Source organism: Lissotriton vulgaris, chromosome 4_1, assembly GCF_964263255.1.
Source record: "Lissotriton vulgaris chromosome 4_1, aLisVul1.2, whole genome shotgun sequence".
Classification (NCBI taxonomy): Eukaryota; Metazoa; Chordata; class Amphibia; order Caudata; family Salamandridae; genus Lissotriton; species Lissotriton vulgaris.
Genome location: NC_141691.1, coordinates 47,275,665 through 47,301,341, shown reverse-complemented (window position 1 = coordinate 47,301,341; position 25,677 = coordinate 47,275,665). Strand labels below are relative to the sequence as shown.

At 45.7% G+C, this 25,677-nt stretch overlaps 1 protein-coding gene across 7 annotated transcripts in view; it reads right to left on the bottom strand.

Moving 5' to 3' along the window:
• Positions 1-25,677, bottom strand: part of MED12 (mediator complex subunit 12) — an 820,436-nt gene that overhangs the window by 680,256 nt on the left and 114,503 nt on the right. For all 7 annotated transcript variants that reach the window (XM_086918278.1, XM_086918283.1, XM_086918279.1 and 4 more), the window contains exons 4-5: positions 9,435-9,594; positions 7,980-8,155 (exon numbers count right to left, since the gene is read on the bottom strand). In XM_086918278.1, coding sequence (XP_086774404.1) covers positions 7,980-8,155; positions 9,435-9,594 — 336 coding nt within the window. The remainder of the gene's footprint in view (positions 1-7,979; positions 8,156-9,434; positions 9,595-25,677) is intronic.

Below are 25,677 nucleotides of genomic sequence, written 5' to 3'. Positions count from 1 at the left end.
CTTTCCAGCATTAACTACTTATACCCCAATACCCCAAATTTGGACGGATCATTGCCTTATTCCATTCAGCATAAAGCTACATCATCCTCAGAAAAAGGAGATGAAAGGCCGTCTATTTCCCACCACTTCGTTAAACTGGACAGGGATAGCTAAGAATATAAATCTTAGGCAATCAGTCCAGTCACAGGTCCCCACTTTATCTGGAGAGGTTGAGCTAGACTCTAAAATTTTTCATACCTGGATACAGACTGCTACGCGGGAATTAGTCCCCCCGTAGCATCTCCATAAGAAGAATGACAAACTTAGGAAGATAAGTGCCCCATGGTATACACAGGCCTTGGTGGAAGTTCACCTCTAGTGTAAAAAATGTGAACGGAAATGGAGGAGGGACTATGATCCCTTAGCAAAAGACCTTTATAAAAAAAAAGGCATGACTATTTCGTGCATATAAAAATAGACAAGAGAAATCATTACATCAAAATGATTTCCGAAGCCCAACAAAGACAGAAGAGTGTCTTTGCCATAGTGAAATCCTTTACTCATCCTAAAGCCCTGCAAGTAGAAATTCCACCTTCCCAAGATCTCTGCGACCGGATCGCAGACTACTTTGAAGACAAAATAAAACTGATTCAAGAAGATTTCTCTCAAACAGCATTGCCAATTGCTAAGGAAATAAAAAGCCTCCTGACAGACACCTAGTGCCGTCAGCGGCATTTAAACCTATCACTTTAGCCCAATCAAGGGATGCCATAATGTCCTGTAAATCAGGGTCACCCTCGGATTTGTGTCTTCCGTTTATTCTCCATCAAATAGTGGATATAGTGAATCCTATCATAAACAGAGTAGTTAATGACTCACTTAGTAATGGAATCGTACCAAGAGACTGGAAGAAAGCTACAGTGAAACCTTTAATGAAAAAACAAAATAAAGATCCCACTGAGCTTTCCAATCTGCGTCCTATATCCCTATTGCCAGTACTTGGGAAAATAACAGTCTACGGTCCACCAAGAACTCTCGAGCTTTGTTGAAATACACAACCTTTTACATCAACAACAATCAGGCTTCCGTAGTAAGCACTCTACTTAAACTGCCCTCATGGAAGTAACTGATACCATTAAATCTATTCAAGATGAAGGAAAAAATGACGTATTGATATTGCTTGATTTATCAGCGGCGTTCGACACCATATCTCATGACATCCTCATCAACAGATTGAGATGTAACGGTGTAACAGGCAAAGTCCTTGACTGGATTGTCTTGTTCCTTGCGGATAGAACTCAGACGATATCTTTAGGACCTTTTCTTTCAAAGGAAAAACGAACGCAGGAGTTCCCCAGGGTTCGATTTTAAGTCCCCTACTGTTTAATATTTATATGGCACCCCTTATCACTCTCATTGAATCGTACGGCATAAGTGTTACTTCATATGCCGACGAAACACAACTTATTTTATCTTTGGACAAAAATGCCACTAGAGCAGAACAAAACTTTCAAAATTGCCTAATGGAAATCTTCCAGTGGATGAAAAACAACCACCTCAAATGCAATTGTAATAAAACGGAAATTCTGCCTATGGGGAAAAAATAATAACTTCTGCCCTTCCAAATGGTGGCCCGAAGGTATCACTCCACCTCCTGCCGTGGTTGAGTCAGCAAGAAACCTTGGTATTCTTTTTGATTCCTCTCTTTCATCACCATGCGAGAAAGATAGCAGGCAGCTGTTTCAATATAATAAAATCTTTGAAGAAGTTTTTTGATTTTCTCTCTATCGAAGCTAGAAAGTCCGTGGCAGTCTCACTTATACTTTCCCGCCTAGATTACTGTAACGGGCTGATGGCCGGATTTAAGAAACAAACATTAAAGAAGCTGCAAAGAATTCAACATGCGGCAGCATGGCTTGTCTTAAAACTCCCTAGAAGATCCTCAGCATCTGCAGCCCTTAGAACTCTACATTGGCTCCCGATGCACAAAATAATTCTTTTTAAGCTCCTATTAACTACCTTCAGAGCCTTAAATGATAGTGGCCCAAGGTATCTGTCGAAAAGACTGTCGTTATAACCCAACCAGAGTCTTGAGATCAGCGGGGCTCAACCTTGCCAACGTCCCCAAATTTCATCTCAAAACGAAAGGAGGCAAATCATTTGGCGTACTAGCTACTAAAGCCTGGAATGCCATGCCAACTGACCTCAGAATGCAATTTACGGAAGCAGCCTTTAGAAAGAAACTCAAAACCTGGTTATATCACCTGACAGACACATATGTACTTGCCGCCATCTAGCGCTTTCCTTCCACTCCCCTAAGCTACCTTCCTCAGCGCCAGGATGCTCCTTTCGGAGCGACAGTTTGCACTCTATAAATACCTTTTTACATTACATTACATTTGCTGCTCCCAACAAACTGGCAGCCACCAGTTAACCCCCACGGGGAGGGGGGGGGGATCTGCAGAAAAATCAAGATTGGATAAGAGGTGTGCTCACCTGGGGGAGGCGAGGCATAACTTTCAGTCCCCGCCATCTTGACAGACCCAGCCAACAAAAGTGAGGCTTATGGGTGGAGGGTGTACCCACCCCAAGAAAGGGGCCCATTGGTCTCGACCTATACCTACCTGAAACACCCCTAAATGTAGTATTTAGGGGCAACCCCGAACCTTGCCTCCTCAGACAAGCAAGAAGAAGGACCGAAGAGCTGTGCTGAAGGACACCACCTGCTTTGGCCCCAGCCCTACCGGCCTGTCTTGATCTCAACCTGCTCCAGCGGAATCCCAGCGTGTCCTGCAGCCAGCAGTCCCCTAGAACCCAGGAGACCTGTGCTGCCTTCCCTACAAAGACTGTGCTGCCTTCCCTACAAAGACTGTCTCCTGTGAGCACTGGCCTTGCTCCAGCACCAGACTCTGGCTCAGGCTGAATCCGTGAGTCAGCAGCCTACGCCCATGGCCTAACACCACGAGGAGGTCCTCTCTCCCCCCCCCCCCCCCCCCCCCCATGACCCTGACCGGGGATCTGGAAATCTCTGACCTACCACAAGCCTCCAGACGACGCCTGCAGCCTCTATATGAAGGGTTCCACCCAAGACCAGAGCTGATAAGGAAACGTGATGCCTAAAGACACCTCTGCACCCGACCAACAGTGTCCAGGCAACCCCTAGCGTCCCAACTTCCCTCTCCAACCGGTGGTCACCTCCAGGAAGCCTTTTTGTACGAACCAGCAGTGTTTGTTACAAGCGGTGATCTCCCATTGAAAGCAACAGGGCCCTCGACGCCGATCCAGCTCCCTGCGCTGCTGTGGGTACCCCTTGTGTGCTAACTTGGCTCCCCCTTTGCTCTAGGAGCTTTGTTCCCTCAACCCTGTAGCCTGTCCGAGACCAGCCACCATGGCCTGCGTGAGAGCAGCCACCCACCAACGGCCCCTCCCCAAACACCATAGGCTAACATTGGGCCTCAGCACTCTGCACCCGACCACCCTCGTGCTATAGATGGTGCTTTTTGAGTGCATCCTTGATTCTGGGGGAACCCTTGTTCTAACACCAAAAACTCAATCCCAAAGACCGATTGTTTACCTGTAAACCGATAACCTAATTTTTCTCCATAGGATTCCATTAACTGTTGTAAGTGTGGAGTTGTGTTTTGTATGGAAACCTAAGCAACTGTCTTTTAATGAAAAACTTTTAATTACCCTCGTCTAGGAAGTGTCCCAGTGTGATATCTAGGCATATCACTGAGAAGAAGAGGTAATCCAAAAAGTACACTAAAGAGTCATCCGAAAAGTAATCGCAGAGGGTTGTATGACATTACCACACCTTCCTCCACCACGCACGTCTTTACATCGCACATTTCACAATGCATACTACTACCACGCATTTACATTCATTCGCATTACAAACACCTACACCAAGCATTCCACTACCATGCATAATTTTATCACGCTTACTGCCTCTGAGAAAATGTATCACAGTGTAACACTGCCACCTACTGTTGAAAATGTATACATTATTAGCTCTTAATACATTGTTTTAAATTCCATTTGTCGTTTACACATTTATTAGTAATTGAACAGGTTATATTTTTGGGGGGAGACCCCCATACCCCCTTTTAATTATCCTCAAATGCGTGATTTTGTCTTGCGATGTAAAGACTTGCGTGCCAACAGTCTTTACGATCTAAAAAATGCGTGGAAAATGTACCACGAAGTAAAAACTTCGGAGTAAAGGCTGTTACCCATTGCAAAGTAATTGCAAATACCTAATGTTTTGAATTATTTTACAAACCTCTAACAAAAGACATCTTCATCCACTTTTGTTGATCAATCTGTTTTGGAAAGTACAAGTTTATTTACCTGTACCAAGTCCTGCTTGGCTCTCAAAATAAAATACAACGAATTAAATATTTTTGATACAATTGGTCTGAGTTCAGTCTTAGAGTGTGTGATATCAATTTTGCCTTTATATGTACAATAAATGCATGTCACCACCCTCTGATTAAGCCTTATTGCTCGCCCACACTACCACAAACAGAGAGTAAGGTCTTATCTACTTGTACCTTGGAAGCGTTTGGGAATCCACTGGACTCTGTGCACACTATACCTTACTTTGGTATAGTATATACAGAGCCAGCTTCCAACGACCTCCAATCCTTCCTAATCAACCTTCTATGGGGTTTGGGCAGATGCATGTTGGCAATCTCCAAGCTATATGCCCCATTGGAAGCTGGTGCACTGGGAGCCCTGAACTACTGTCATTACTGCCTGGCCGCTCAGCTGCAGTGGCCCCTGCGTTGGGTGGGCGGGGAACACCTACAGGAGCTGGGATACTGCTTCTCCCTCACCTCAACCCCAGATTCAATACTGGAATGGTTGTTAGGTAAAACAAAGCTGGTGCCGACGTGGAGGCGGTGGAAATGTCCTCATGAAGCGGTCCCTTGGTTCTGGAAGAAGGAGGTGATGACCACCACGGGTCGAACTCCATACACCTTTGAGCTACCCCTACGGGTGGCACCAGGCTGCACAGAGCAGCGCAACTAACACATCATCAAACCGTGGTGGAGGCAGGGCTACATAATTGGGAAACCCATTCAGCAAGGGGTTACTGCACTCGTTGGAGGACTTGGTGACACAGGAGAGAATCCCACATAGCAGCTTCCTCCTGTACTTCACCATCACACCACAATTGAACATGCTTTGGCACAAAACACATGACACTGCACACGGGAAACAACTGTTACAACGCATGCCATTACTCCTCGCATGTTACAACGTGAATGGCTTGTTGCAGGGGGTTGAAGGTGTTGGATTTAACTCCAACACCTTCTCTACTGCTGCACACACTGGAATTGGAATATTAATGTATACTATTCCAACTTCCAGCGCACCCCCCCGACAGCAAGTTGGGGGTAAAGATTTGCATTGTAATGGCATAAAGGTAATGGCATGCGTTCTAACATCATACAACCGCTGCAGGCACTTCCCAGGTACTCCAAACTTTATTAGTATGTGGCAGGGCTAGAAGAGCAGTGACGTGCCTCTACAAAGGGGTGGAGGAAGCAGGGAGTCAGGACCTGATTGCATTAAAGACGAGATGGGAGGGGGATGTGGGCAAAAACTAACAGATAAATAATGGGGACACTGCCTCAAGATGGTCAAAGGGGGTTTGACGCAATGCACATCTGAAATATACACTATTTAATTATTTGCATTGGACATACTTGACCCCAGCATGCCTCACACGATGTATCCAGCGGCACCCCATGGAAGCTTAAGGTGTATAGAAGTGGATGCAGACTTCTACCACATAGTGCGGCATTGCCCAAAAAAATATGAGAAATTGGGCTGATGAGGCAAAAAATCGGAAGGAGGGAGAGGGCAGGCAGATCACAGCAGACCCCACTCATTGTCTACTGAGGCTCACAAAGTGCACCAAAACAACGAAACACCTGCATAGATTCCAAGACATTGCCTTGGTGCTAGCGCAGCGCCGTATTAGCGATGGCGTAGAAATCCCCACTGCCTCTCCCTACTTGCTAAATGTCTGAAAGAGGTGAAAAGGGGAACACCAACTGAATCGGACACAGCTACACAAGCATCAGGTCCTACCAGATGCCTTTACATTGGGAGGAGTTCTTGAGTGGGGTGGAAACTAAAACAGAAGAGACGCCACTATCAATTACAATATGCACTACAGGTATCTAACTACCGAAAGTATCTATCACACCCAGGGCTGCTTTAAGTCTCTAGCTGGGTCCTCCTTCTGCCCCCTTCTCTACACATTTCGAATACTGAAAACAAACTGCTTTAGACACTTCTCCATCAACCCGGCATAGGTACATTGTAATAAACATTCAGTTTACTGTTTTTGGTAAGCGCCAGTGTTCTAATACAATCAAGAAACCAAAGGTAAATAGCACTGTAATATGTTGGTGATTGTCTCTCACGTGTATTGTTTCTCTTGCAAATAGATGCAGTGGATATGTGATATGTTGTTGCAAAACGCAAAGAAATACTGGATAAAAAGAACATACTAGGTGTAGGAATCTGGCTCTTATTATACTATACTAAAATAAGGTATAGTGTGCACAGAATCCAGTGGATCCCCAAAGGCTTACAGAGGTAAAAGTACATAATACCTTACTCTCTATTAGTGGTAGTGTGGACAAGCAGTAAGGCTTTATCAGAGGATAGTGTTGAGCATTTATTGTGCACACTCAGTCAAAAAATGATGTCTCAAACTCAAAGACTGAACTCAGACCAATTTGTTTGTATAAAAATATTTCTTTGTTGTATTCTATTTTTAGAACAAAGCCAGGCTTGGTGCAGGTAAGTAAAATAATACTTTTCTCATGTAATACAGTTGTATGCAGTTACAGGTAGGTCAATGTTCAGAAACAGTTGAAATTACTTTATAGTTACTTTGCAATTACTTTTCAAGTTACCTTTCAGATTACTTTTTCTACTCAGTGTGATATGCCTTTATATAACACTGGGATATTTATTAGAGGAAGAAGTTTTTCTACAGTGGAATTCTTTATGGGACCCTGAAGGCTGTATATGGGCCATTTGTTGTTTGTTTTTTTCCTGATGAAGACCCTAACAGATGTTTTTCCACTTGCACAAGTTTAGAAGGGTCGAAACGTCGACGCACTTCTAAGAAGCGTTTGTCCATCATTGACCAGCAAAGTGTTTGTCCATCATTGACCAGCAAAGTTATAAGAAACAATTCTTTAGGTCCTCCTGAGACAAAATTGTGTCACACTCTGTATATATGTTATTGTTTGTGATGTAAATAATTTATGTAAGTATTGCATTTTGATTATTGAAGTAGTATTTATGTTACTTTGTTAACCTGTTCGGTGCTCATGACGGCTCCCAGCCGTCATGAGTCACGGTAGGCGTGAGCTCATGATGGCCGGGAGCCGTCAGAACGTAGCCGCTCCGCCCACTCGCGATTAATTCCCCGAAGGGGTTATTGGTCGAGTCACTGTGTGTATATGACCTGTGTTTCTGAATTTGCCCTTGATATGTTTTTTCATAAAGTACATGATTCTATGAACATAAAAAACGTAAGTATATTCCCAAGAAACACGATTAGTTCAAAAAATGTTGTTAATATGTGTTCAGGTGATTCTTTTGGTGTGAACATTTAATGTAATCCAGCGGTTTTGGGGATTCAAGAATATAAATCTACAGAGTGTGTTGTGGCAGAACCACTGCTCATTTATTGATATAGTCCCCAGGTTCTGCAAGTTACTGGGTAACCTTATTGTCTAATAGTAGCATTTCACACATGCAGCGTCAGTACAGTTTTCCATTCACTCCAAAAGACAATTCTTCATGCAGATTATGCACATGTTGAAACATGCCTATCTCACAGTATCACTGCTGACAACAAAACCCTAACAGGTTCTACGATTGTCAACCACCCCATTAGAAACCACAAATGGCCACACAGTATGTTACTGCAAAGACATTCAAATTTTGTATAATTTACCACATACCTGGAACATGAACATGGCAAGACGCTCATTGTACTCCCACTGCTTAAGCGCCTGCTCGACTTCAGGTGGCACTGGCCCTGAGGGAGAGACACAGCCAGGACTGGACTGCTGGCGATAATACTCTGCTATTTTCTGCAGTTGCTCCCAGAGGTACTTGGTGATGATCTGAGTCCATTCTAAAAGGCAACGACAAGGTGAATAAGGGGACTTGCGAAATGTCTCAGAAGTCAGATTATTAAAGATGGGAAGCAGGCAGATGAGGAGAAAAAAATGGGAGAGCTAAAAAATGCACAAGAAAAAAACAAGATACTGAATAAAGAGCTAGGAGAATAGAACAACAGAAGGTAAAAGTCTGAAAAGGGAAGTGTCACATGGAAGAAGGAAAGACAACATGAAATAAGAGGACTAGATAGAAAAAGAATATCACAAGAAGGCAGGGGGAAATAGACAGGAGAGAAAATCTCAAAGGCTTGAGATGGACAACGAATAGGCAGAAAGGAGAACCAAGAAGGCCAAAGAGTGACTTATCCAATACACAGAGCAACTCATAGTTTGTAGTGGTGGTGAAAGAAAACTAAGGACTCTTTTCGAAAGCCCAAGTGAAGAGGAAATGTAGTTACCCTAGATGACACGGCACCGTGGAATGAGGAAGAAGGCCCAATTACCTTAAACCAAGGTGCTGTCATGCAAAGTGTGTGGTACAAGTAAGGGGCTCCTCCGAATAATGTGCTCAGTGGAAGATTTGGGGCAGTGATTAAGTGCTCAGGATCTGACTTACCTGTGAAGGGGGGAACATGAAGGGAAGCACGAGGGGATGACCGGTAACCTACGAAGGGGCATATGATAAATTGTTGGTGCAAGGAAGAAGGGGAAACCAAAGAGACCTAGTGAGAAGATTTCAATGGACTGTAAGGAAGAGGGGACGGAGGAATGAAAGGAGAGGTCAGATCATTGGCGTGAGGCAATCAGTGTGGTGCGGCAGGAGAGATCTGGGGGAACATGAACAGAGGGGGATGAGAGTTGTCATTGGTTGATGAACCTTAAAAGTCAAGGAGACAAACACTCCTCTCGCGGGGGAATGGTTAGCTTATGAGGCAGCAGACTATATATAAGGAGACAGAGAGGGGCAGAGAGCAGTCTTGGGGCTGGTCAATCTTGCAGGGTATGAGAAGTCAGGTGACTGAACAAAGATCGCAGAGGTTTCTTATGCAATCAATCAATATATGTGAGGGCAGGAGCGACAGCGGTGATCTGAACAGTGGAGTATGATCAATCAATTCCTGTTGGAGTACAAAAGGTCCACCGTGACCTCTACATTGATGCAATGAATCATTTCTTGCGAGACAGGTGTGACACAGGTTAACAATGCGTTTAGTCGCTATCGGAGGAACTCCATTTTTTAAAAAAATCACTATGACTAGGTGCTATGGGGGTATACAGAAGCTGAAATGTTACCTATAAAAGGATCAATGACGTGCCGTTTCTTCACTTTAGTCTCAGTAATGGCAGCATAGTAAGCACACGTCATCTTTATCAGCCAAGCAGCTCTCATGACAGACACCGCATACTTCGCCAAATAGACAAAGACTTCTTCCTTCTTACTGAAGATGGGAACCTGTGTTTGAATTAGTATGTAAGAAACAAAAAGGTAACTTGCAACATATTCAGCAAACTCACCACGTCCACCCATCCATGTATGATGAGTCAAACAAACAAACATTGGCAAAGCCTTTTAAATGCTGGCAGAGGTAGAGCTATTGACTGTGCTAATGCATGTTTTTTTTACACCGTTTATGGCCAAAACCATTCAAAGTTAGCCACCTTTGCATGTTCATTGCTGAAGACGCACTGAATTTTTTTTTCTAAAGCGTAACAAAATAATTCCAAAATGGGCAACAGTGCATACGCAAGCACATGCTGCCATCTAGAATGATTTGTTTTACACTCAGTTCTCAATTTACTCTTCCAAGTAGGTGGATGAACATTTTGGAATGGTAAATTACGAGCATTCACAAGAATGCAGCAAACAATTTATAAAAGCGAGCAGCCTAGTAACAGCGTGCAGCTGCCGGGTCTTCGGAAAAAATAAAAAAAATAAAGAAGTAGAATTGAGAAAAGGGAATCATTGAACATATTTGGAAGAGTATGGCAAGTCATTCACTCCCATTGAGTGTTAAAAGAAAAAACAATGTTTCATGGTATCAGCAGTGGAAAAATACATCTCATCCAATAACAAAAGCAGAAATTATCGATTGGTGGAACTAAAACAAGAATTGCTGAATCAGTACAATGAACCGAGGTAGACACGAAAGCCACTCAGTAATTAGCAAAGGGCTGACCCAAAGCTCAATATGTATTACTGTATTATAGACTAGAGGTCCTTGAGAACATACAGCTAAAGCTTTCTGTAGGCAAAACCTAAATAGACACATAATTATGTTTAAATTGCGTAAAGTAGTAATAAAGTCTTAAAAAGAGGTAATGGCCAATACCCACATACCTGTTACAGTATACAGCTAAAACCTCCACAAAATATATGCCCAGTTTTTGCACTTTTTGAAATAACAAGTCTAACATATTGGCAAGATGGAATGACTAATACAAATGGAGCAGGAAGCTGTACATTTCAACACAATGGGAAACAACTTAAACCAGTTAAGATACAAATTATTAGAAGTTGTAGAAACGTTTGAAAGAGTAGTGACTGGAGCGGACATTAGATATGGTTAACCTGAGAGGACGTAATGAACGTTATGACTTTTCATGTTTTACTGATTTTTCTACGTTTTCATGGCCTTGTTTCATTGAGATAGTTAACAACTAAGGTGGATATAGTAAACAGACATACCTGTAGGCTTCAGAAGGGAAATTACATAATAGTAAACGTAAGATTATAGGGAACCGAACTAGGCACAATGCTTCCTTCTGAGGTTGTTGGTATAAAAAAAAAAACATAAGAGGAGTCCCATCTTGTATTATTATCTATGGATGTTTGTTTCTAGATTTGATTTACAAGAAAAGATCACTGTAAAAAGTAGTTTTTTTATGAAGAGTCATTGAGTAACAAACACATTAACATCAATCGAGGCAAGATTTAGATTGCAACAGCATTTATGATTTACCAACATTTTTAAAATTATTAATTTTGAATGACTAATAAAATTATTTGAATACCTTCAATATTCTAGATACTTTAAATTGTTCCAATTGCTTGGAAGTCATATTTGCCCAGGTTTGTGTGCTTAATAAGAATCACTCAATACGTAGTCTAGTGATGTGGTTTAGGGATAAAGTGACATAATATGGGAAAATAGACCAGATTTATCTCTGTTACTGCATTCGGACATGGTTCCGAACTGTGATTAACTTAATTAAGGACTTAATAACAAGAAGTGTGACTGGAATTTTCATTCGCATTCTCACAATCTTTTATCAATGACAGAAGAATGAAGGGGTAAGTCACGCTTGATAGGATTCCAACATACAGGCCTTTGAGTGGGGGTGGTAGGGCCACAGAGCTATGTTATCTATATGTATTTAGTCTCTCTCTCTCTCTCCAGGTGGGGACAAGTACTGTAGAAATGTTTACTTATGATAAACATTAACATATTTAAAACGTACATATTTAAGGTGTTGGTTAAAATCCACAAGACAGATGCAGATTTTCAGTTGAAACCTAAAACCACTGAATTTACCCAGTATATGGCAGCAGAGCATTATAAAAAGAGAGCACACAAGAAAATGTAACATTTATTCACACCACAGATATGTTTTAACATCTTCACTTTGCAATCTCAGCTGCACCGACTGCAGTGTAAGAAAAGGCTGATTAAATACCATCTATAGCTTTAGGGCGTTACTGGCATACAGCACCCCTAAGGTAACAACTCGGATGAACTATCTTAGGCCTCATTCACATGCAAACCCAGGCCACTGGTTATTGCGTTATTGCTGCACCAGACTTTCCATGTGCAAAGTTGCACGCCTGGTCTCTGGTATACATGTGGCATTAGGCTCTTTAGCAGCACAAAATGTTTGCAGAAGTTGCTTTAGGTTGATTTTGCCTATGGTTTTAACCATCCGTTAGTACTACATTTTCGCAGTCACCTTGCATATATATTGCCTCTCATACCCTTGTGGAATAATGTTGAACGTTGTGGTCATTTGGCAGCAGGCCATCTGAGGTGGACAATATCCTACTCCCTCGGTGCAATCCTCTGCAACCCAGCTGCAAATTTCATGTTTTATGCCACCCCTGGGAAGACTTCCAAAATGACACCACAGTTCTGCTACTGCAGCCTGGGTAAGGTAGTGTATGCACCCTTTACTTAGATATAGGTTACCTATATCTACCTTAAATCACTACCGATATAAACCTATCAGTCACCCATATGGCAGGCCTTATCAATCCTGAAGGCAGGGTGCTGGGTTTTGTGTGAGAGGGTACCCATGCATGAGCAGGGTCCCTCTGCAACCTTCGGAATCTATTCTCCGATGTTGTTCTGTGATGCAGGCAGGCCATATACTCTTAAGTGCATTATAACCTTGCTGTAAATGCTAACTTTGGAATGGCTGCAAGGAAACAGGTCGTGTTTAGCGTGAAAAACTTTTACAATGATATCCCATCCCCTCCCACCCCCCGCCAGTCCTGTCGGCGGGAGTATGATTCCACCCTTCTAGAGGGAGAGACATGGACACACCGGTACACCCGGTACCAGTTTAAAAGAACCTTGGCATCACAAAATGGATGTCACAGACACGAGTCTGGCCTCCTGCTGGTGGAGGAAACTCCGGCAGGGGAGGCCTGGACAATAAGTTTCTGTGAGAAAGTGGTTCTATATATACTGGACCAAAGTAAGGTACAGTTTGTATAGAGTCCACAATCCCCAGAGGTATAAAAGATGGTAAGCCAGGTGTGACCTTACTCTCTAAAGTGATAGCTTGGTCGAGCAGTAAGGCAGTACCAGAGGACAGTGTAAAGCATTTGTTGTGCACACTCAGTCAGCAAAAGGTTTAACACACTCAAGGACTGAACTCCAGGCCAATTGTTTTTATTTCAAAAGATATAGTGGTTTTATTTTTAGAACCAACAGGTATCAAAATATACTTTTCTCAATATGAGTGATCTCAGATTAATACTTTGCAGAAAGGCAATAAACTTTGTAAACACAATAGGTACCGTGGTTGCAGTAGGCAACACAATTCTAAACACAATTTAACATTGAGCTCAAAGGGCTTTTCTACATAAATGCAGTTGATTATTTTATACATTACTTTTGTAATCTCAGGACAGGATCCTAGATTCAGTCTTGGGGTCTAAGCTGAAAACAGTTTTGGTTATTGCAATGATTTTTAAGGAATAAAAAGGTATTTTAAAAGTTGACACTTAGAAACTTTTCAGTGAAAACTGGAAATGTTATCCTATGGCAGGAAATTCAAGTCACAAGTAAAGTATGTTCTCGTTACTTTTGTAATCCAGGACTGGGCTCCTAGGTCCAGCACTGGGAACTCTATCTAAGACAGGTAAGCAATTACGTTTCAGTAGTTGGTACGATTTTTAAGGAATATTTGTAACTTTCAAAAGTAGACACTTTAAAGAATTTTCAGAGTAAAACAGTCAATGGTTTCCTATGAAAGAAAATTAAGTTATGGGTAAGTCCGGTTAAAATTACTTTTACAGGTCAGTACTGGGCTGAAAGGTACAGTATTGGCTCCTCTCCTGATTCCAGGTGAGTATTTCAAAATTCGTTACTCGGCTGATTTATAGGAATATTTTAGAGTTTCAAAACTTCACACTTAGAAGATTGTTCGAGTCAAACTAGTCAATGATATCCTATTGCAGTAAAGTTGAGTTATCGGTTTTGAGGCGAGTACTCGACTGGTGAAGTTAAAGTTCTGCGCATAGACTCAGGGGTCCCCCAGGGTCAGGTAGGTATAGTTGGTACACCCGCAGCGGCACATGGACGGCCAGGTGCAGAGGTAGTTAGGCCCAATTTTATCCAATGAGAAGCAGGGGGCCTTCGGTTGGTGGCTGCTGGCTAGCAGGCCACGCGGCTGTGGGAGCTGGGCTCCTGGTCACTTGCTCAGGGCAAATGGGGAAGTAGGATAGGGTACAGGTTGCACTGCCAGAGGCACTCGTGCCGTCGGGCGCTCAATGTTATTCAATGACGATCTTGAAAAGGGAACAAAGGCTGCAGGCTCGGGGACGGAGGACCTTCTGGAGCGACCAACAATTCGAGGGGTAAGTTGGGATCTTGAGGATAGGTAGGCACCCAGGAGTTGGGCACAGGGGGCCATGGGGCGTCAGGTGCAGGGGTCTCTTTTGAGGACGGGGAATCTTACCCCCTGCCGGTCGTGGTCGGAGGGGTCCTTTGTCCTGAGGCTGCAGGAGTCGTCGGGATGGTCGAGGAGGGTCTTTGGGCACTGGACTTCGGGTCCCAGTCGCCGGGGGGGGGGGGGGGGGGACGTCCTCGTGGTCTTGGATCACTCTGGCACAGGCCGGGCTCAGTGGGTGCAGAGTGGGTTGGTCAGGAGCTTCCTGGCTGGCACCAGAGCCTCTGCTGAAGGGAGTCCCAGTCTTGAAGAGGGTCAAGGCAGGCAGCTCCTCCGGATGTCTCAAGGTTGCTGTCCGCAGGAGTCGCCGGGATTCGGCAGGGGCAGGTTCCAGGATCGACAGGCTGGTAGGGCTGGGGCCAAGTCAGTTGGTGTCGTCCTGTTAGCAGCTGCGCGGCGGGTCTTCTTCTTGATCTTCTTTCTTCTTTTCTTATCGGGATCTGGGGAAGGAAGATTCAGGGAGCCCCTAAATACTGAATTTAGGGGTGTTATAGGTAGGGCAAGGGCAGGGACCAATAGATCTCTGTCCTGGGGTGGGTACACCCCCAAGCCTGCTCCTCTCCTGTGGGAGGGGGGCAGGAGCCTAGCTGGGATTGGGCAGGGCTCCCCATCTTCAAGATGGCCGGAAACCGGGGTAGTGCTTCACCTCGCCTCTCCCACCCGAGGGGTGGGGTTGGCACACCCCCCTTCCTGACGTAGGTTTTCCCACCAGTCTTCCCGCCAGAGTGGGTGTCAGAACTGGTGGGGGTCAGTTGCTGGGTGCAGCAAATGGTCTGGGGAAGCTCAGAGAGGCGCAGGCCTTTGAAGCTTCCCCCTGCCCATCCTGGGGGAGGAGACCTAGCACCTCGCCCAGGATGTGCATTGTTGCAGGCCCAGGAGAGAGGGGGCCTCCACCCAGGGGTACAGCAACATGTCTGCTGTGTGGCAGCCTAGGCAGCCTCTCAGGCCAAACGTGGATTGCAGATTTAGGTTTCAGGGGGCATCTCTAAGAGGCCCTCGGGTGCATTTTGCATTAAATCTCACACTGGCATCAGTGCAGGTTTAATGTGCTGAGAAATTTGATACCAAACTTCTCAGTCTTTAGTGCAGCCATTATGGTGCTGTGAAGTTCGTAGTGATGACCTCCCAGCACCATATACTCTTAAGGGCAGCACTGCACTTACAGTGCTGTAGGGGCACAGGGCTCATGCACCGGTGCCCACACCACTAGCGTAGGGCACCCAGCTAGAGGGGTGACTGAGGTATGCCAGGGCAATGGGTTTGTGGATGTGGCCATGTTGACTCTGTTTAGTTCTGCACTTAGACAATCAGCCTGCAAAGGCAGTGTGTGGGTGTCAGGGTACAGGGCCCCCAAGGGTGGCACAATAAGTGGTGCAGCCCTTAGGGGTCTTCTCTGGTCACCATGCCCTGGGTACCTAGTGTACCATTTACTAGGGGTTGATAGGTAGCCAGAGATGTCAATTGGGTATTAGTTTCAATACAGTTTTAGGGAAGGAACACAGGCCCTGGGCACCAGGTTGGCACCTCAGCAGTTCAGAAAAAAGTGGGGGCATACCAATGCGAGAAAGATGGCACTTTCTCACAGTTTCCTGTCACAGGGAGGTGTCATCACCTCCCAGACAGGCTTTAGTGTATTGAGGTTGAGTGGGTGCACTCCAAGAGTGCTTTGAAGTCAGCACTGGGGGTACATTTGGTGTCCCTGTGCATAGCCCAGTTCAAACTAGTTGCTGGGGCTACCAGGCTACCAGCCCCTGCTCTGGCGGGAAACTGAACAAAGGAAATGGGTGTAGCAACCCCTCTTTCCAAACCCTCCCATAGGCGGGTCCCCAGAGTTTGTCCCACCCCTTCCTTGGGTATAAGATAGGAACCCCTGGCAACAGGACTTTAGATTGCACCTGGACGAAACTCTGATACTGAATCCTGGAACTTCAACGATCTGCACGACTCTGGATGACTGAAGAATCTCCCTTGGAGTAAAGGAGTTAGTCTATTGCCTGGCAGGCATCAAAGACGCATCTGACCGGTTTGCATCTCCGAAGCTCCCGCGGGACTCCGAAGTATTTGCAACACAGGAGGTGGGTTTCTAGACTCCTACACATTTGAAAGTGCATAAGCTTCTCAACGTCTCTTGAGGCTGTACCCAGACCCGAGCACCTTTTCCACTGAAGATTGCTAGCCTACACTCCACGAGTGTTCCGTGAGCCGGCCCTTTGTGTTTTCGCTCGAGGTACCTTTGCGATCCCTGGTCCATCGACTTGTAGGTCCCTGAGAAGGCAACTTTGACTTTCCTTGGGCTTCCCTGGTTTCTCCAGACGTGCCCAAACTCTCCACCACTTGGTGAGTCCCCCAGACCTTGCTGGTCTGCACCGAAGCATCTTTTCTCTTCCTGCGTGGGTTGCTGTTACCAAGGCTTGTTGGGTCCAATCCGGGCACCAACACCGCAGCACTCGACAGCCTTCGTTCGCCAGTTCGAATCCAGCCCCTGGTCTACATCGTCGCCTCCTGGTCCACGTGGCTGCAGTCAAGCTTCAACTCTTCGCACCTGAATCACCCGTGGGCATTCGTCAATCATGCCCCTGGTCACTGGCAAGTGACCCAGACTCTGTCCCCTCTGCTTTCAGGTTCTTCACATATTCGATCCAGGCTTGGATCACACCGGACACTTTTCATCTCCACGACAGCAGCACTTTGCAGCAGAATGCCACTGAAATCAACGACCATTCCCGACAGCAAAAGTCACCTATGCACCCGGCTTCCCTGGGTGAGGTAACATGAACACTACGGTGCTCCCGTGGGTGTTGGCCCTAGGACCCCTCAAGTCTAGAGGGGTTTGTTCAAAGTCCTCTCCTAAGTGTGCTTAATCTTTAAATTTCCAACCGCGACTTTCCCCATAGAAGTTAACGGCGTCCCGCAGCTGTGTTCTCACACTGCATGCATCCCCCGTCGGTCCTCTGTGTCACTACCTTGGGTGGTTCCTTGTGTGCCCAGCGATTCTACAGGCTCTAGGCCTTGTGTCTAGTCAAGTTGTGGTTCTTATACCACTTTCTTAATATATGGTTTGGTCCCCCCTGGGGCCCAGTGTATATTGTGCTATTTACTGATGTTTTTTTTATTTTTTTATTTTTAGGTCGAGCCTAGACAAAAGCAAATGCGAAGCATTTGCTGTCTGGCTCGACAACTTATGTTGCCCGTTTCTGGGAATGTGGACACGAGATGGGCACGAGCGCAGATTTCACCTCGTGGGCGCGCACGGCGTTGTGCCCATCTCCTGCCTCAGATTCCCGTGCGCAAACACACACACAGCCACACTCGTGCATGCACACACACAGCCACACGCATACACAGGCACACACACACTGCAAACACACACGCACCCCCCTTAAACAGACACACGCGCACACAGACAGACACACGCACAGACACACTCGAACACACACAGACACACGAGCGTACACCCCCCCCCCTCCACTAACCGGCATTCAGCGTGCAGGGTTCCAGGACGTTCTCCCGGCTGTTCCTTCCTGTTTCTTTGCAGGCCCTGCCCACGTCCCAACGAAGGCTGCCTGACTTCCGCTAGCACTCTGTGGCATCACGCTGAACTTGACTTTCGGTCACGAAGCAGACCATGCCGGACACGGGTGAGTGACGACAATGGTTCCCTATAGAGGTGTTTGGGTGCTGCTTGTTCTGCTTCCTTGTCATTCACTAAATACTTGCCCATTTAACTGCATACATTTGCGTCCTGCTGTTCTGAACTGCATTTACAAGATTTTATTCCCAGTATTTGCCGTGGGCCACTAACTTTTATTTCCAGATTTGTGAATCGTAAATCCTGTGGGAGGCGGCGGTTGTGGTTATGCGCAGGTAGACACCGGAGAGTTATTTACATTTCTGTCTTAGCAACCAAAGGGTCTTGGCTCTAGCAGCTTGTTGTAGGTTTCCCTGAATTTTAGGCACTGATTAACAGTGATGGAGTGCCCCGAGCTCCTTCTTGAACTCCGTGGCAGAACCTATTATGTGCGACGTGAAGTCGACTGTTGCTTAGCAATTTTGATACAAAGTTGGTGCTTAAGCCTCAATGGTCCAAACACGCATGTAGCTGCAGGGTATGTGACCAGTATCCTAACGACCCTTTCAGGAGAGACTGTGTCTCGCTGCATTCTTGGGATGCGAGCTAACTATGCGTAGGTGCATTTATCTTATGGAAAGTACATGCACAGGCATGTTAAGTGTGTTCATCTTGCTGCTAATGGCGCAGAGGAGGCCTAGTTTTCATTGAACCAGTGAAAACACATTCCGCTTCACAGTCAAGCGACTAGGCGCGCCCACTGATCAGAGACCAACATGGAACTAGCTCTGCAGCCCAGGCTGGAGCCAGAATTTTAAAGTCACTATCACTAGCCATACTTCATCCTTTAAATCGTATTATTTTGTGGTGTTGGCATTTTTATACCTCGCAGTCTACCCTTAGTGTGGCACCAGCCAGCAGCGTGATTTGGCTGAAACCACCAAATTAAAGCAAATGTATTTGGGACAACAAACAAAGTTGCTCACATGAGCAACATTTATAAACCTTTTTCAAGGTAAATATTTTACATACTGCCCCCTGGGCCTAGTGTGGCCAAGTTTAAGCAATATTTTTTTAGCTGCTAGCCCTTCTAATGCTCCCTTAGGCAGATATTAGACCTTCCAGGGAGTCCATGTCAGGCCACGCCTAAAACTTTGCATGCCTGCACCTTCTGCCACAAATGTTGGCTTGCAGTGATTAATAATTTTGGCAGTATGGCATTACTGTCTGATGCTTCACTGACTACAGGAGCAGGTCATGACCTCAACAAAATTCTACAAAACAGGCATTAGGATGAGTCAAAATGGTGTGTACCTTGCCCTCTATGTCCTTTAGTGTTTTAAAGCAACCCTGCAAGGCTGGATTCGTTTCCCTTATCCCAGATTCCTGCATCCATAGCAGGCGAGCTTTGCGTATGCCTGTAGCGCTGTTCAGGGGCTCCTGATTCCTTCCTTCACAGGCTCCAGAACTCTGCCACAAGACTGCTGCACCCGCAATACTGGCATCAAATCACTCCAGTTTTACAAGCTTTTCGGATTCTTAGAAGAGTGCAACTTATTCCTTTTTAGGTCGAGCTGGAGAAAGCAATGCGAATCATTGCGTCCAGCGAAGTATCTAATGTTGCCCGTTTTCGGGAATCTGAGACAGGGGATGTGAACGCGGCGATTTCACTTCGTGGGCACGCACGCCCAGCCCGGCGCCGTGCACATCTCCTGTCTCAGATTCACAGCTAGACAGCCTCTCGCCGCTTTCAATCGTGCGCACACATAGCCATACTCACGCATGCGCACACACATACACACACGCAGGCACAATGCATCAGGGCGCACGCACACAGACACACAGCCCAACATATACACATGCACAGCTAACAGACAGACAGTCACACATATACATACACACGCACAGCTACACACGCGCACACGCACAGCTACACACGCGCACACACACAGCTACACCCACACACGCGCACACACACCCCACTCCCCCCAATCCCCCCTCCACTCAACGGGCTCTTTTCTTGCTGCAATCCCTGCTTTCTTGTCTGCTCCTTCTGCCCGGCTCACGATGGATGGGCGGCGGGGGCGACGCGGCCAGGGCTCCAGAGCAGGGACAGGCTGACAACTTCCAGCCTGCTAACTTTCTGCTGCTCCGGCGGGACCTGCGATGTGCTGCGGGAACGGTGGCTGCGGTGCACAGGTGGGGCAAGACGGCGGCTGCGCAGGATTCGTAGCCGCTGCCCTTCGGCCGCCTCCGGGACTCCGCCCTGCTAGCGCGCCATTGGCTGAGCCCCCTCAACACTGGTTATTGAGAAGGAGTTCTGACAGGTAGTATTTGTTATACCTTGTTATTGTTTTGAATTGTCAGTATTTTCCTTTTGGACGGTATGTACAGCTAGTCAGATCGCCTTACATATCCATAGACCGTCACTCTATTCAGTCTGTCTGTATCTTATTTCTGACCCTGACAGCGAACCATAGCCTGGCGTGGCATCATGTTTCTGGGCTTGATTTACAAGTCCCACAGAATTCGTCCCTTCCAGAGTTAATTAATAATTGACAGAAGTGACTTCCCCGAGCCTGCAGACCACGCCCTCAGTTCTACTGTTTTAGTATCAGCCAGTGCCTCCCTGCCCAGTTGCTATGAAACTTGTCGGGAGCTACCATTCGTACTCGGCACCGGGGAGAAGCTTTGTTTCTCTAGAGCTGCACCAGGAAAATGAAACAAGCTTTCTATAGAAGTGTTTCCTAAATGCAGTGATTTCTGCCGTAGATAGTTTTCAGCCCCCCGTGTGAGACGTGTTAAAATGCTGTTAGCAACAGAGTGGGCGGGCCCTCGGCTTTAGTGTCTCCGTCAGTGACACGGAGCACAGGTAACCACAAGCAGACAGCCCCGCTGCAGGTATGACTGCTTCCAGGCACAGCAGCGTCCGCTCCGTGGGGCACGCGAGGTCTCGGGGTGCCGGTGCTTTCCCCGAGGGGGGCGGCTTCCAATCAGGCACCACGATGTAGGCCCCCTGGCCTCTCCTCCATTTCACCGGCAGTTCTTGGATTTTACAATGTCCTCTGTGGAACCCGTGCATGAAGAAGAAAGCTTTGAATATGACTCTGAACATGAAGGCAGGGCAGTGCACGGCGACACCCCTGAACAACTGGACTTTGTGGAAGAAGGTAACCTTGTTATTTGTAATATCTATACATCTAAGTCACGTAAATACAACACATATTGCATTAAAAAAATCCTAAAGGTGTCACATTTGCGAAAGTTAAAACTATTGGCACTGTAAATGACAAAGCTATTAATTTCGCTACTTTCAAAACCAACACATAAATAAAATATTTGTCATTTACAATACCAATAGCTCAAACTTTCCTAATGCGAGACCTATTGCATTGCAAATGCTTTTTTTTATTGACAACACAACAGTGGAAGCAAAAAAACAAATACGGCACATACTTCCGGGGGGGAGGAAAACATTAACAATATTATGTTAGAATTAATCGGTAAGTAAACAATCCAATAAAAAAGGGGAGAAGAAAAGCAAGCAGAATAACTGGGGAGCAGAAATAACAGTCCATAAAAGAAAATATCATTGGAATAAATTTGGTTTTACATTTTACATGAAGTTTCCCCATATTTTTTCAAATTTAAAATGACTGTACCCCCCGGAATTTAGTCAGGGCGGCCTCCATGGAGTGTATTTCATTGACAAACGACCGCCATTCCGAGATGTGAGGGGGTTGAGGGGAAATCCATGCACGAGCAATAGTTAATTTGGCGCAAGACATTAGTATAGTAACTAGATTCTGCTGAGGAAAAGACGAATAATGAATATCTAATAATATCAATGGAGCCGATAATGCAGGTGGCTTACTCAGTTTCTTTTTCAAAACCTTTTCTAATGTTGACCAAAACTCTTAACAAAGGGCAAGAAAAAAACATATGTTCTAAATCAGCACTATCTAAGTCGCACTTGGGACATTTGGTACGATCGCTATAGGCAACGTTAGTAGTCCATTCTGAAATTACTTCAGGAGTGTAATAGAGCAAGCAGGTGGTTTTAAACTGTTGCAACCTTAAGCTGACGAACTAACAAGGTTGTTCAGGTTAGAAAGAGTGAGCTGGTTAGATGGTATATTGCACCCCATCTTCAAGCTCCATTTCTACGATGATTTATAACAATCCCCTGTCTTATGGAAGTTTAAACATTTATAGCTTTTGCTTATTAAAAACTTAGTCTTCAATGAGTAGAAACAGTCCCAGATATCAGAATCCAAAGTTTTTTAAATTTTCATCTTTCGTATCAAAAAGTAGTGGATTTGGATATACTGAAACCTCATTGAGTCGTTAAGTTTAAATAATTGTTAAAGTGCTCCGAGGTCTACGAAGCCTTAAGAGCCATAGAGAGAGAGAATATATATATATATATATATATATATATATATATATATATATATATATATATATATATATTCACAGAAAAAACCATAGGTTATAGTGGATATATAGTTAGAAATTTGCATTTAGAAAACCTTGAAAATTCAATGAAAAAACCATTGGTTATAGTCCATATATAGTTAGGAATTAGCATTTACAAAACCTTATTTTACTCGCATAAAACCATTGAAATTCCATATATAGTTAGAAGCGCTAACTATATATCGCGCACCCGCAATCCACTGCTGATGATGTCACATATTACATCATTCATGACATGGTCAGTGACATCACTGATGACATCACTGATGACATCTCAAAGTAAGTGAGTGTCGTTTGTGGACCTGACTGCATTAGAAAACAATGTGATATGTTACCTTCCTAAACAGCTTGACGGAGGCCCCTGAGGGGCGGTGTGATGGACATGGACTCGGAGAAGACGCTTGGCTCCGACACCCTCCCCAAGTCTTATAGCACTGGTGTAGCCTGAGATCGCCCCCGACATAGGCGGCCGGCTCCCGGGGTCCGGCGGAACTTTTTGCCTTTTGATGACTCTTCAATTCTGGACTTTGTCCCACAATCCGTTTGACCTGAAGACAAGCTGTAGTGGGGCGCCCCTTTATCGTTTTAGTTGCCATTCCGCCCGCTTTTGCTACACTGTGCCTCTTCCGCCATTCAGCTGTTTACCGCCCGCTCTTGCGACTACAGCGTCTCGCTCACCATGTAGTTTAGATGCGCCCGCTCTTGCGGTGCAGCGATAGGCAGCTGCCACAGGACTCCCAAAATGGCGGCCGGCTCTTCGGTTTTGGGCCTGGTCCACTAAAATGGCCCTGGGACACCTTGGAACTCGGACGCTTGTCTGCTAGGGCTTGGGTCCCATTCTCGAAAAGCGTCCCCTCAGCCGTGAAGATTCTACAAAAGTCTTGGGGGCTTCCGACTCCCGCAGGCTTCTGCTGGGGAGCGGCTGCCATGATTGCTCGTGGAATGGCCACGACGGAGCTACGAGATGGTAGTGGTCTCATGCTGACGCCAGCTTTAGTCTGAAACATCCAGAAACACTATAGACTACCAATTCGATCAGTTCCGGTAGCGCCCCAACATGACCCGGAAGAGAAGAACTTGCCCTCCCCTCTTTGACTGATGGTTCTTGTTGCCTGTCCCCTCTGTTGTCATTTAACAGAACTTTTTGGACTGCTGAAAGGGGTTGTGTTCTGAACGCTGGTTGGTGGAGACATTTTGACTATATTCTTGACCTACGTTGTCGCGTAATGAGTTTTATGACACGCCGCGTTAGCGCACCCGGAAGTGATCCGAGGCGCGGCGCGCAGCGCGTAACGTAAGCATAACAGGTCACGTGACTTGTTAATAAAACTTTTCATTGGTTCATTTTACTTTTGTTAATTTAATGATGAAAAGCTTGGTCATATGACCTAAAAATTACGCTTTTTATTATTTTCGAACAATATTTTTTTTTCAAACATATGTTATAATATTCCAGGCTAATGTACTTTCCCGGAAAATTTACAACTGTCTTGCAAGTAAAATATATTCCTTTTTCGAGAAAAAGGGCGTTTCTTCCTTCCATGACGGAGCCGTTGAGTAAAAGAGATTCGGCCTGCTGTCTTAGTCGCCGATACGCCTGATTATCAGATTCTTATCGATCACTTTATGTTGCAGACATGAAAAACACAACTGCCCTTGACCATTTATCTTTACTGCGTTCCTACATATTATACCCTTTATCCGTCATGTAATTGGACTGCTTTATTTCACTTGCCTTTTACTGATTCGAAAACAGTCACTAAAAGTAAAAAATATACAAATGTAAATACTACTACCGTGTTTTGTTTTAAAAACCTTTATTGTGAAAATGTCAGTATACAAATACGGGCCTATAACCACGTGGGCCGGCCACGGAGCAAACTGAAATCGTATATGATGAGGAGACATTTACACTGTAGAAGAACGTAACGAGCGGGCCATTAGGTGACAAGAACAAAGGTCTCTAACAGTTGCGGAATCGGTGGACGTACATTTTGTAATTAAAATACGACAGGGCCACTTACAATTAAATTTTCTAGATATACATTTGCGGGCAAGGGGTTACGAGTCCCATTTATACCGGCGCCATTTTGGGCGAGGCCGGGCAGGTCCAAGATATAGTCAAAATGTCTCCACCAACCATCGGCCAGACCAGAACCCCTTTCGGCCCTTTATGCTACAAGATGGTGTCTTCCATTCAGAAAATATTGGTGGCAGCATTTTGAAAGGAAACAGAAACAGCCGTTCTCCTAGTGAGTTTCACATAGTTACATTTAGAAAGAATGTTGAAGAGTAGTATGTGGAAAATCTGAAGCCATTTTTCTACAAACTCTCAATCAGACTTGGATGGAAAAAAAAACCTGAAGAATGTACAAACTGAAAACCAATTTTAGTCTGTATAGCACCAACAGTAACGCTTGAGTCAGCTTTGTGTCAAGCCGCCATTTTCATTCAATCAATAGCGTCCCCCTGCACACATTCAGGGACCTGGTCGTGTCTTCAGATGAAACGCATTGTAGGAAAAGAAGCAGAAAGGAAAAGGAAAAATGTTCCGCCGGACCTAGTGAAGCTGCAGCAGGTGCAAATAAGCTTCAGACAGTCTTACAAGCACTGCTCAGAACTCTCAACTGAGGCACTCAACATCCAGGACTTGCCATTCGGATCTTGGCGCCTTGTGCTGGTTCCGACCTATTCACACATCGGTCCACTACTGACATCACCTCATAAGCCAACGGGGCACCCCACGCCGTCTTTCGGCGCAGCATTGTAGGATGGCCACACCAGTGCGGCAATTTTGGACACCACCTCGGTGCCATCCGGATCTCGGCGCGTTCGAGTCACTGTACCGCAACAGTGACCGCAATTCAGCTGGACACGCCGTCTTTCGGCGCAGCATTGTAGGATGGCCACACCAGTGCGGCAATTTGCTGGACACCACCTCGGTGCCATCCGGATCTCGCGCGTTCGAGTCACTGTACCGCAACAGTGACCGCAACTCAGCTGGACACCCCGTCTTTCGGCGCAGCATTGTAGGATAGGCCACACCAGTGCGGCAATTTGCTGGACACCACCTCGGTGCCATCCGGATCTCGACGTGTTGTGCTTGCCTTCGGCCTATTCGCACATCGGTCCGCTACTGACAGTGACCGCAACTCAGCTGGACACGCCGTCTTTCGGCGCCGCATTGTAGGATGGCCCACCACCAGTGCGGCAATTTGCTGGACACCACCTCGGTGCCATCCGGATCTCGACGCGTTGTGCTGCCTTCGGCCTATTCGCACATCGGTCCGCTACTGACGCCGCCTCACGTGCCAACGG